At 36.5% G+C, this 12,833-nt stretch overlaps 1 protein-coding gene across 4 annotated transcripts in view; it reads left to right on the plus strand.

Moving 5' to 3' along the window:
• SCAMP1 (secretory carrier membrane protein 1) overlaps positions 1–12,833 on the plus strand; it is a 149,872-nt gene that overhangs the window by 70,487 nt on the left and 66,552 nt on the right. For all 4 annotated transcript variants that reach the window (XM_070468580.1, XM_020902675.2, XM_070468581.1 and 1 more), the window contains one exon: positions 4,020–4,179. In XM_070468580.1, the coding sequence (XP_070324681.1) occupies positions 4,020–4,179 (160 nt within the window). The remainder of the gene's footprint in view (positions 1–4,019; positions 4,180–12,833) is intronic.

Here is a 12,833-nt window from a genome sequence, read left to right on the forward strand (position 1 = left end):
GCGTTGTGGAGTCCATTCTTGTTGAAGAACATCTGTGTGTTCTTCCTGTGTGATTAAGGAGCCTCTCTCCCCCCACCCCCCCTCCCCAAAAAAGGAACCTCTTTCCATCAAATACCTGAGATCATTGTCTTAAAAATCTTTCAACAGCATTGCGAGGTTGCTTTGGAATGTGAGAAGTGATTCCTTATGGATAGTCCATGTTTAACTCTTTATTTTTAGTTTGAGATTATGTTATCAATCTGACTTATTTGGTTAATCCTGAGTGTCAGTAGTATTGCATATTTTTATTAAAGGTTTTGATTCCATATCTGTCCATACTAACAACTCTTATTTAATCAATATATCATTAAATAAATGCAGATTAAAATAATTGGGCTTCCCTGGTGGTTCAGATGGTAAAGAATCCGTTTGCAATGTGGGAGACCTGGGCTTGATCCCTGGGTTGGGAAGGTCTCCTGGAGGAGGGCATGGCAACCCACTCCAGCATTCTTGCCTGGAGAATCCCCATGAGCCTGGCGGGCTACAGTGCATGGGGTCGCAGAGTCAGATGCAACTGAGCGACTAAGTGCAGCACAAAATAATTCTTAATTGGCAGAAATTGGCCTAGCATTTTAAGTATAAGTTCTTTGACTTATTAGTGAAAAGATATATTTTAGATAGGGGAGATGGGTGTTGGAAGAAAATTCTATAGGGAATTTGGTAAATAGATTGAATGGGGAAGATGATGAATTTTAACCAAATAGTTAACTGCTTTACCAGTGCTGATTGTTTCAAAATAAGTCTGTTTTGTCCTAGTTACATATAACTTTCTGAGGGTCTTACAAATAACATAGTTGGTTATAGTTTTTCCCAACCCTGTTCAGTTGGCAGATCTGTATTCAAAGAGAGCTTAAGATTCCATCCAGTTAAGGTTCTGATTTGAAAAAACATTATCTGCAACAAAGTACGATCTAATCTAGCTTAGTAATGTCTCTCAATTTCATAAGATATAGGCTGTTTTAGTAAGTTATTTTCAAGAAGTATTATCTTCTTACTGATTTTGGAGTTGACTAATGCTTTCACACTGTAATGGGCTTCCCTGATAGCTTAGTTGGTAAAGAATTTGCCTGCAATGCAGGAGATCCTGGTTCAATTCCTGGGTTGGGAAGATCTGCTGGAGAAGGAATAGGCTACCCTCTCCATTATTCTTGGGCTTCCTTTGAGGCTCAGCTGGTAAAGAATCCGCTTGCAATGCAGGAGATGTGAGTTTGATCCCTGGGTTGGGAAGATCCCCGGGAGAAGGGAAAGGCTACCCACTCCAGTATTCTGGCCTGGAGAATATTATCACACTGTAATAATACAGTGTGAAAATTATCACACTGTAATAATAATTCTAACAAGAGATAACATTTATCCAGGATTTACTTTGTGTGAAGCACAGAGCTAATCACTGTATATATATTACATTATTAAATCTTAACCACACTATGAAGCAGGTACTATATTATCTAGCTTTATAGTTTGAGAAACTAAAGCTTAGAGAATCTGAGCTAACTTGTCCAAGATTACTCAGCAAGTAAGGTTGGAGTCGATGGCTTGATTCTAGATCCCAGAGTTTAGATTTCTATGTTATGCCACCTACAAGGTACCAAAATAAAGAAGTAATTTACATTTTAAACTCAAATATGATGAAGATATGCTTTCAGTGGTACTTTTCTTGAGACAAGTAATCTCTATAAAGGAACTGAAGCAATTAGAAATACCAATATGAAATGAATCTCAACATCTTTTTGACTATACTCTTGAATTTAAAGAAGGAAAGAAAAAGAAAATTTAAAAATATCAGCTACATTAAAGACCATTTATTGAAGAAGATAATATATTGTCCTATAATTATTTATTTTAGGTATCTATATTGTAATGCAGGACTTAGCAAGAAGAATATTCCAATGATGGTTGCAAATTTAGGTCCACTAATACCAGATTTGAGTGCTTAATAAAGCAAATTGAAATTTTATAAGAAGGAGGATCATTCAACTTGGGAATCATATAAACAAAATGGCCTATAATTTTCTTAAGTATTTTACCCATAATTGGAATCCATCAAGTGGACTGAAGTTGGATTGAAATTATCAACATAGAATTGCACATTTCACTTTACCTAGACCTTCTGTTTTTTTTTTTGGTCTCTGTGTATGAGGACTGATTGTTTAGTAAGTAAACTTACATATTTTACTCTTCATTGGGATACAAATGAATGACTTACTAATCATAGTTGCTGGTTACTATGAAAACATATAGAAAAAATTTTAATAGATTACACAAAATGTAATTGATATTTTAATCTATTCTTGAAAGAATTTTTGTGAGCTTTAAAATACATATACCTGTATATTCTGTCTTTTTTTCTTAAACAGATTAGTGGATAAATAGTTACTTAAATAGTTACTTCTTAATAGTTACTTCTTAAATAGTTACTTTTTAGAGGTTGAAATTTGGCTTCATGTTCTGAACATTTATAATGGTTTTAGGCAGTTGGATTCCATTTAATATTATAGAATAATGTGACACAATATCTCAAATTCCGTTTTTAAGCCCTTAACAGAACTACGTTTATTTTGAGGCCAAGGATTTTGAGTAAATTTATTATAAGCTAGCTTTCATGACTTAGGAATCCTAGTGGGAATAAGTAAGAGTCTTTCCTGTGTGGTAGAATGGGATGGGATTTTAAAGCTGCAAGGGCTTGTGCCCTTCTCTAGCTGAAAACCTGAAATGCACTGAGGTTGCTTATTAGCTCAGTATATGTCACTCGAACCCACGTATTTTCATTCTTCCTCTGGGGCTCACTCTCCTTTCCTAGCATTTGTGTATTTATCTGGTTGTTAGATACAGGCAAATTTAGAGGCACCCTGGAATGTGTTTATATCTTACTTCATTAAGTATCAATTTTTTGATTAATAATTTAAAGAAATTTTAAAGTTTTTTTTAATGTTTGTTGAAAATGTATTTTTAAAATTTATACTCTCTAGGTTTTCCATTTGTTGTTTTTAATTAAGGTAGTAGTTTGTTGACATTTTTACTGTACTGATAATTTACATTAAACAGTACTTTAACTTTTGAAATGATTTATTTCTTATAACAAATTCAGCCTGTGAATAAATTTTTTAAAAAATCCTTTAAAAAAGTTACCAATTATAATGGGTCAGTGTTCTTTAGGATAATAGTGTTCTTAGATGTTACTCAGATTTTTGGATTTGGTCTGCAGGTAAAGTAATTATTAGATCATAGGAAGAGTTTGCCAAGATCTATTTGCATTAACAAAAAGAAAGATCTGCTAAAGTAGGTAAAGTGCATCATGGTAGACTTTACTTTTTTTTAAATAAATGTAATTCCCTACCAAAACACTGTTTTTAATGCCAGGACTTTTAAAAACGGGCAACTTTATGAAAATGAGTTAATAATCCTTATAGGTTGACTGTTTAGTCATTGGAAGTTTCTACTGTTTTAGTAGTTTCAGTCCAGTCATTCTAATTAATTTTATTGCTTAAAAATGTTACAATGAGATTGCACAGGGCACTTCTCTAGTATTCTCTTGTGTAATTCATGCTGGGAGGAGCCTGCAGCCCTATTCTATAAAAATTAGAGTTCTAAATGTAGGATCTTTCCCCTCTCAAGTCCTGGTTCTTTTTCTGGAAGCCGCTACTTTTCTGCTTGGGCCTTGGATCAAGAGACACATCGCATGTTTCCTTCTTGGGGAAGCAGCCCTTAAGGCTCTGCTTCTCTGGTTTAGCTGTGTAGCTGCCCGTTAGGAGAGGGCCAAGAGAATTTTTGCCAAACAGTGCATGTATTAGAACTCCTTTTCCTGTGAATACTCTGTTTTCAAATCAAACATGTGAAAAACAGCAGTGTTTTGAAAAATACTAAATGGAAATGGGGTAGACTGTATGTGCTTTTAGGAAGTGTTTTTTTGATTTTAATTTCTGTTGAATGAACACATACATTGAATGTAAACATTTCTGTTTTGTTTTTTAATTCCACAGTCCATGCTGTAACACTGTTTCTAAATATCTTCGGATGCTTGGCTTGGTTTTGTGTTGATCCTCCAAGAGGCGTTGATTTTGGATTGAGTATCCTGTGGTTCTTACTTTTTACCCCTTGTTCATTTGTCTGTTGGTACAGACCACTTTACGGAGCTTTCAGGTAAAATGTGTGTACTTTAAAATATGCTCTTTAAACCTGTGAAGTAAATAATTTGTAGTATACCTTAAAGGTAAAGGTGACATATGTTCATGTTTTAAGTTTTTTATTATTATACAGTATACCTTCAGAAAAGTCTGTATGTAACATCTCTGTGTATTAAGTCCATCTCTAACTTGCTGTATATTCATTCGACCTTGTAACTAACAATATCCCATTCATTTCTCCCACTTGAGAAAAAAGACCAAACATGAAAATGAATGTGGGGAAAAATGAGAACAAACTTGAGTCTTAATATTTGTAAAAGATTCTTTTCCATAAGAACATTTTACTCCTATTTTCGCCTTCAAAAAAAAAAGAGTCACAAGTGGTGATTAATCCTAATTTTTAAATGGATCTGGGTCACCTAGCTAAGGTAAATATACATGTAATATTTAAAGTGAGTCGCTTCACCTAGCAACTTGGTAATTATTTTCTGTTTAAGTTCATTTTTGGTTTTTCAAAAGGCAGTGACATTTTAAAACCATTTAGACTGTAAGATTAAGTATACTATTTTGCATGATATATTTTAATGAATGGTTTAGGATAAACATTTTCCTAAATGCATGTCCTGTGGGATATTACTAAGTGTTGTAGAAAAAGTGCTCATTAGCTTCAGTTTGGGAAGTTAAATGGGATAATAAAACTAAACAAGTCTCTTCATTTCCAAATCTCTTAGGTTTCGTTAAGAGCTTCGTGTGATTTATGGTATAACTGTGAAACCATATGTGTCTGCATGTGGAGTGTCTTGTTGGGTTATTGCTTTAGAGAACAAACACTGGGAAATGCTGATTTAGAGGCTAGCCTTAGACGAGTCCATGCATTCAGTTGTTGATCAGCTTTCTTTTATTTGAGTAAACTCGTTTATGAATGACAAACCTTTTTCAGCTCTCATGCACATGGAGTGTGTATGTGCAGACGATGTATTAGAGAAATTAGAGGGCCACATTCAGTTGTTTAACTTTTTATTTTCATTTTCAACAAAAAATGTCTTTGATTATCCAGAATGTGTATTACCGTCCAACCCCCCCCCCCCCCACCCGCCTCTACCCCTCCCAGTCTTGCCAAATGGGATCAGAAATGAAAACATGGAAACCGAAAATGAAAAGGAAGGAAATGGGGAAGATTAGGGAATTTGGAGAGAAAAGTGTCGTTCAACAGAAAACTAAATTGGTTAGAAATTGAATGAAGGGAAAAAAATATGTGGGGGGAAGGAAGGAAGGAAGGAATCTTTGGATCTAATGGAAAATGACAGGTTGGTTGTCAAGGAATGAGAGAGGCTCCCTCTAAGATGTAGGTTGGAGAGGAATAAAAGGGTCCCAGCATGAAGAGAAGAGTTCCTGCTGCTCTTTTCCTTGTTATCCTTTTCATGTGTTGTTGAATTTGGTTTGCTAATGTTTTATTGGTTTTTGCCTCTATGTTCATTAGGAACAGTGGCCGTTAATTTTCTTTTTTTGTAGTGCACTTATCTGGTGTTGGTATCAGGGTAATGCTGGCCTCATAAAATGAGTTTGGAAGTGTTCCCTCCTCTTCTGTGTTTTGGAAGAGTTTGAGAAAGATTGTTATTAATTCTTCTTTAAATGTTTGGTGATTTTACCAATGAGGCCATGAGGTCCTGGACTTTTGTTTTGGGGAAGTTTTTGATTACTAATTCACTCTCCTTACTAGTAAACGATATGTTCAGATTTTCTATTTCCTTATGATTCATACTTGGCAGGTTGTATGTTTCTAGGAATTTATCCAAGTATAAACTCATGTATTCTTAGTTTCAGTAGTTTCTTTCACTTTTGCCATGTGTACTAGAAATTTTTTAAAGATTTCATTCTCTTATGAAATTTTGTTAACGTCTGTGTGTGCATACTTCAGTATATAGAATGCTCTGTGAACCTGTTTTGTATTGTTCATATTTTCTCTTTGTTTTTAATCATATAGTGCAGCTATTGGTATACTTAACATGTCTTGACTGAATCTGGTTGTGGTGATTAAACAGTTGTGGAGGCTTCTGATGTTGGCCAGTTGTTTCAGAAGAAGTTCACCTTTGCCCTGCTTGTCAGTTAGAGGATAAGTCAGGGGCTGAGCTGAGCTATAGTCTATTAAGCCTGACATTAAAGAGGTTTGCAAAAAATATAAAGTAATGCTACTCTTTTTGCTTCTTCCACTCCTCCAGTTTTCATGAAAGTGTTATTTTATTGTAAGAAATTTATCTAAAAATTAGTTAAATGCTTTAACTATTTCTCAATTTTAGTTTCTCATTTGGTAAAGCAAGAGCTACAACCCACATAATCAAAAGTTCCTTGTGATGCTCAATAATAAAGAAGTGCTGAGGCCAAACGTTTAAGAATTGTCGTTCTAATCCTTTTCCCATTAGGGAACACTGTGGAAAAGCCTATTCTGCTTTCAGAGGCTCTTCTATCTTTCTAGTGTCTGTATTTGGTACATGCCTTGAGAGAAGAGTTGGCTGCATGTTTGGGCCATTATTATGCCTCTCACTTCTCATTACTCAACATGTGAATCTGCTAAATGCTTTGTTGGTTTGTCTTTTCCCTCACAGCAGCGTTCTGTGCAGGCAGAATCTGAATTTTCAGCTTATTGTCTTGTATTCAGCAAAAATGAATTGAAGCTATAGAATGTCAGCTTACATTTCTGTAGTTCTCTTCCACTCCAGAACCATGGACTCTATTCCTGGATGTTTCAGGAGCTCTTCAGTGGATTTAAGCAGATTTTTTTTTTCCATTTTATCCTACTATTCTAGTTGCTCTTCTTGGAGATACACACACTAGCCTTTTCTCTCATATTTGGAACCATAAAACTAAAATTAATTTGTTTGGTTCTAAGAATTTACATCTCTGTTTACATTGCTAATCTGTTCTTGCATACTGTCTAGTTTATCCATTAGAACCCATAGCATATTACGTTCCTGATGGTAATTCCAACATCCTAATCTTATCTGACTGTGATTCTGATGCTTGCTCTATATTTTCAAGCTGTGTGTTTTTGCATTTTTGTTATGTCTTGTGATTTTTACTTGATTGCTAGACATAATGTACTAGGTAAAAGGAACTGCTGCAAATAGGCCTTTAGTAATGTGATGGTAAGGTAGCAGAGAGGGGAAGCGTTTTGTGGGCCTATGAGTAGGTCTCAGTTTCTTGTTTAATAGTTAACCAGTGCCTCTGGACTGTGAACTGCACCAGTTGCTTCTCAGTCCTTCCCTCTCCTCAGGTGGGAGAGGGTATTTTTGGTTTCCCCATATAGGATCTCTAAAAATTTTCCCTGTAGCTCAAATGGTAAAGAATCTATCTGCAATGCAGGAGACCCAGGTTCAGTCCCTGGGTTGGGAAGATCCCCTGGAGAAGGGAATGGCCACCCACTCCAGTGTTCTTGCCTGGAGAATCCCATGGACAGAAGAGCCTGGTGGGCTAGAGTCGGTGGGGTCGCAGAGAGGCAGACACGACTGAGCCACTAACACTGCCACTACACTACATAGGTCAGGCTGCCCTAAAACTTACCTCCAGGGCGAGCTGGGCTCTGGTTTCTCCTGAGGCCGTACCTTGATAAGAACAGAGTGCTGTAGGCAGGGGTCCCCAACCTCTGGGCTCTAATGCCTGATGATCTGAGGTGGAGCTATGTAATAATAGAGATAAAATGCACAGTAAATGTAACGCATTTGAATCCCCAAACTCCTCCCCCCTCCCCCCGCCCTGTGATCCGTGGAAAACTTTTCTTTCACGAAACTGGGCCCTGGTGCCAGAAAGGCTGGGGGCCGCTGCTCTTGTGTTCCCGGATGATTCCTTTCCCCCTCTCCTTCCCGAAGCACAAAGGGGTTTTCTCTAAAGAGGTCACCCAGAGCCAGGGTGAGCTGTTGTTGGGAAAACTCACAAATGCGTGGACTCCCTGAATGACTAGGTCTCCCTGGAGTTTTAACTCCGAGTTGTCCACTCCCAGCCTCCAGCATCTTGTCAGTTACAGTTCAGATATTCCTAGCCTGGCAATGGTTGCTGCAGAGGTTTCTGCTTATGGGTTTCTGCTCTAATAACGTTTGATCCTCTGTATCCATCTATCTCTCTTTCCAGTTTGGGGTTGCACTTTGCCCTCTGGCTTCTCTTCTCTTTCAGATTTAAGAAGAGTTGTTGATTTTTCAGTTTGTCCAGCTTTTTACTTGTAGTTAGGATGATATACTACTTCTAAGCTTCTTCCAGGTATACTTTTTAAAAGCAAGCTACCTCTGGACAATAGACAGTATTTTTTTGGTCCTATTCCTTTATAACATATCTGTGGCGATTTCATACCTTTTATGTTAGAATATTTTGCTAATTGAAATTAGAAATTAAATATAATTTAAATATAAAATCATTTTAGCATCCTGAAAAATGTTATATTAGCGTGTGAGCCAGGAAGTCAATTTAATTTTTTCTATAGAAATATACTTGATATTTGATTTTAAATGTAAAAATATATTCAAGTCCTAGTCCATTTTCATGTTGTTTAGTCTTCCAAGTGAGTGTAATATAGGTTAAAATACTGCCTTTTGTAATTAACTTTTTTATCCTGTTTGTATAACCAGAAAAAGAGAATTTTTCTTTTTTTATTCCAAAGTGAAGTATCAAATTACATTAATCCCAAGGGAAGGTAATATTCTTTCTATACCTGCAAGAAAAAACTACTGTTTAGTTTCCTTCATGTGTATATGAATATATAGTGCTTTATAGTCTGCAAGTCTTGTTTAGTACTTCATATTGTTTAATATTTATAATCTCTCCAGTGGATCGTGAGTTGCTGAGATTTTCACCCAGGCCTTTGGACTGGAAATTTAGGGCCCTTGTGCTCTTCTCTGCTGTATTATGTTTACATTACTATTTAATTTGCAGAAGTCTGGCTAACTCAGTGATCTCCATTCAGTGGCCTAATTAATTTTAGATTATAGCTGCACCTTGAACAACATAGGTTTGAACTGCTTGAGTCCACTTATATGTGGATTTTTTTCAATGGATGCTACTGTAGTACTACTTGGTCCCTAGTTGGTTGAACCTGCTCATTAGAACGTTGGATACAAGGGCCTGACTGTAAAGTTATATGCGGATTGGTTAGAGGTCAGTGCCTTTAACCCTTTGTTCAAAGGTCAGCTGTATTTACTGGCAGTTTTTATTTCTTGGTTAGTTCTTTAGCCAAAGTAGTTAAGAGCTTACTATTTGTTACAAAGTTCTGTACCAGTTGAGTGTTGAGAATGAGAAGGAAAATGGCTTGTTTATTTTTATATGGCTTATTTTATAATAGTTTTATAGTGTGATGAAAGGACCCTTGGTATTCTCTTTTCAGAGAGTTTAAGGTTCTCCCTTTTCTAACTATATATCTGTGTGAAGATGATTTTCTTAATTTTCAACTATAATAGCATGCTATAAATTGAAGACAGACCTGATATGAAAATCTATATAGAATATAGCATTGTTAAGGATTTAAAAACTCTGAAACTAATACCTCCTTCTGTATGCCCTTGAAAGAATATATACACTGTTTTGATTGGGTGAAATGTTCTGTAAATATCAGTGTGGTCAAAATGTTGATAGAGTTGTTCAGATCTTCTGTATTCATACTGATATTTTGCCTGCTTGTTTTGTCAATTCCTAGGAATTGACAAAATGTTGAAATTTTCAACTTTAATTATGGATTTTTGTCTGTTTTAGTTCTATCTTTCATGTAGCTGGACAGTGTTGTTAAGTAGATATATATTTATATGCTTTCTTTGTGCTTTGAATTCTTTATCATTATGTAGTGTCCCTCATTATCCCTGGTAATAATCCTTTTTTTGTCATCTATTTTATCTGATATCACTACAACTGTTCTAGCTTTCTTTTAATTTATATTTGCATATTATATCTTTTTTCTTTACTTTTAACCTATAAATATTTTTATATTTATAGTAGCTTTTTTTCTTTTTTTTGGTGGACTGCCTTTATTTGAGTCTTGCATCCACATTGGCAGTCTATATTAATGATGTATTTCTTAGGTTCTCTTTTATTCTAATGCCTTTACATCATATGCATCATCAGGAATTTCATGTATTACTTGATTCTGGTAGTAATGAAGTTATCAACCTGTGCCAAAAATTTTCAAGATTTTATCAGAAGCCAGATGTCACTTCTGTAAGTAGAATCTGTGAGCAAAACTGTTTGCACTGCAGTATTGTGTAATAGAGGTACCAGCAACTGACATCCAGATCATTTCCCATGTGCCCGTACATCCCCTGCTTAGCACTTACAGGTATTATTTCATCCATATAAAATAGATTCCATTGTTATCCCTATTTTGCAAATAGAAAATCTCAGATTTAGGTCTAAATTTTCCTTGAAGTTACATAGTTTTAGCTGGGAGAGTCTGGATTCAAACTCAACCCTATTTCTAAAGCTATATGCTCTTAATGACTACTCGAGTTACTAAAGGTAAAACGTTTAGTACTTTAGTTAAGTTGTACCCATTTATTGTAGTTAAATGAATTGCTCTTCCTTTAAAAATAATGAAATACTTTGTCCTCCCTGTTTTGCCAAATTGTAGTTGTAATTAATACCTCTGATATTGATATGTAATGTGAAATAGGCTGTATAAAGTTCATATAAATCTGTGTGCTGAGGTTTTTAATAATTTAGGGAGAAACATTTTCTATGAAAGTTGTACTATACTTGGCAGTGTGTTATTTGAAGACATTAAGCAAAAACAAGTGGCTTATTTGAGATTGTTTTCCAGTAGGCTTTGATGTGGAAGAGTCAGGGTGGCAAGCAGTAGGAAGCTTCTTTTATTTAGTTATTTAGTCTGATGAAGAATTGGGTTACTTAGTTGGATTTATTATGAATAAATATTCAAAATACCACAAATACGTTGTTGTAAACTTAGGCCGATTACAGTTGAGAACTACTTAGTTTAAATCAATTGATTGTGTTTTTCTAACTATAGTTCTACTTATTCTTTGGCTTAAAATGGCTGTGTACAAGTTGGGTTGTTTAGACAGTCTGCTTCCTAACCTCTTTCTATGAACAAGACCCATCGCCTTTGGTTTTGGATAATGTTGTTGTTGTTCAGTCGCCAAGCTGTATCCCACTCTTTGTGACCCTGTGGACTCCTCAGCATGCCAGGCTTCCCTTTCCATCACCATCTCTTGGAGTTTGCCCAAGTTCATGTCCTTTGAATCAGTGATGCCATCCAACCATCTCATCCTCTCTCACCCTCTTTTCCTTCTGCCTTCAATTTTACCCAGCATCAGGGTCTTTTCAATAAGTCAGCTGTTTGCATCAGGTAGCCAAAGTATTGGAATTTCAGGGTCAGCATCAGTCCTTCCAATGAGTATTCAGAGTTTATTTCCTTTAAGATTGACTGGTTTGATCTCCTTGCTGTCCAGGGGACTCTCAAGAGTCTTCTCCAGCACCACAGTTCGAGAACATCAATTCTTTGGTGCTCAGCCTTCTTTATGGTCCAGCTCTCACATCCTTACATGACTACTGGAAAGACCATTCAGTTCAGTTCAGTTACTCAGTCATGTCCGACTCTTTGTGACTCCATGGACTGCAGCATTCCAGGCTTCCCTTTCCATCACCAACTCCCAGAGTTTACTCAAACTCATGTCCATTGAGTTGGTGATGCCATCCAGACATCTCCTCCTCTGTTGTCGCCTTCTCCTCCTGCCTTCCATCGTTCCTAGCATCAGGGTCTTTTCAAATGAGTCAGTTCTTCACATCAGGTGGCCAAAGTTTTGGAGTTTCAGCTTCAGCATCAGTCCTTCCAATGAATATTCAGGACTGATTTCATTTAGGATGGACTGGTTGGATCTCCTTGCAGTCCAAGGGACTCTCAAGAGTCTTCTCCAACACCACAGTTCAAAAGCATCAATTCCTTAGCACTCACCTTTCTTTATGGTCCAACTCTCACATCCCTGCATGACTACTGGAAAGACCATAGCCTTGACTAGATGGACCTTTGTCAGCAAAGTGAGTCTTTGCTTCTTAACACACTATTTAGGTTTGTCACAGCTTCCCTGCCGAGAAGTAGTTGTCTTCTAATTTTATGGCTGCATCACCATCTGCAGTGCTTTTAGAGCCAAAGAAGAGGAAATCTGTCACTGCTTCCACCTTTCCCCCTTCTATTTTCCATGAAGTGATGGGACTGGATGCCATGATCTAGTTTTTTTAATACTGAGTTTTAAGCTGGCTTTTTCACTCTCCTCCTTCACCCTCATCAAGAGGCTCTTTAGTTCTTCTTAGCTTTCTGCGATTAGAGTGGTATCATCTGCGTATCTGAGGTTGTTGACATTTCTCCCAGCAGTATTGATTCCAGCTTGTAATTCATCCATTCTGGCATTTCATATGATGTGCTCTGCATATAAGTTAAATATACAGGATAACAATAAACAGCCATGTCATACTCCTTTCTCAATCCTGAACCAGTCAGTTGTCCTATACAAGGTTCTGTCTGTTGCGTCTTGACCCGCTTGCAGGTTTCTCAGGAGACAGGTTGGATGGTCTTGTATTCCCATCTCTTTAAGAGTTTTCCAGTTTATGATCCACACAGTCAAAGGCTTTAGCACTGTCAATGAAACAGAGGTAGATGTTTTTCTGGAATTCCCTTGCTTTCTCTAT

Source organism: Odocoileus virginianus, chromosome 6 (genome assembly GCF_023699985.2).
Source record: "Odocoileus virginianus isolate 20LAN1187 ecotype Illinois chromosome 6, Ovbor_1.2, whole genome shotgun sequence".
Classification (NCBI taxonomy): domain Eukaryota; kingdom Metazoa; phylum Chordata; class Mammalia; order Artiodactyla; family Cervidae; genus Odocoileus; species Odocoileus virginianus.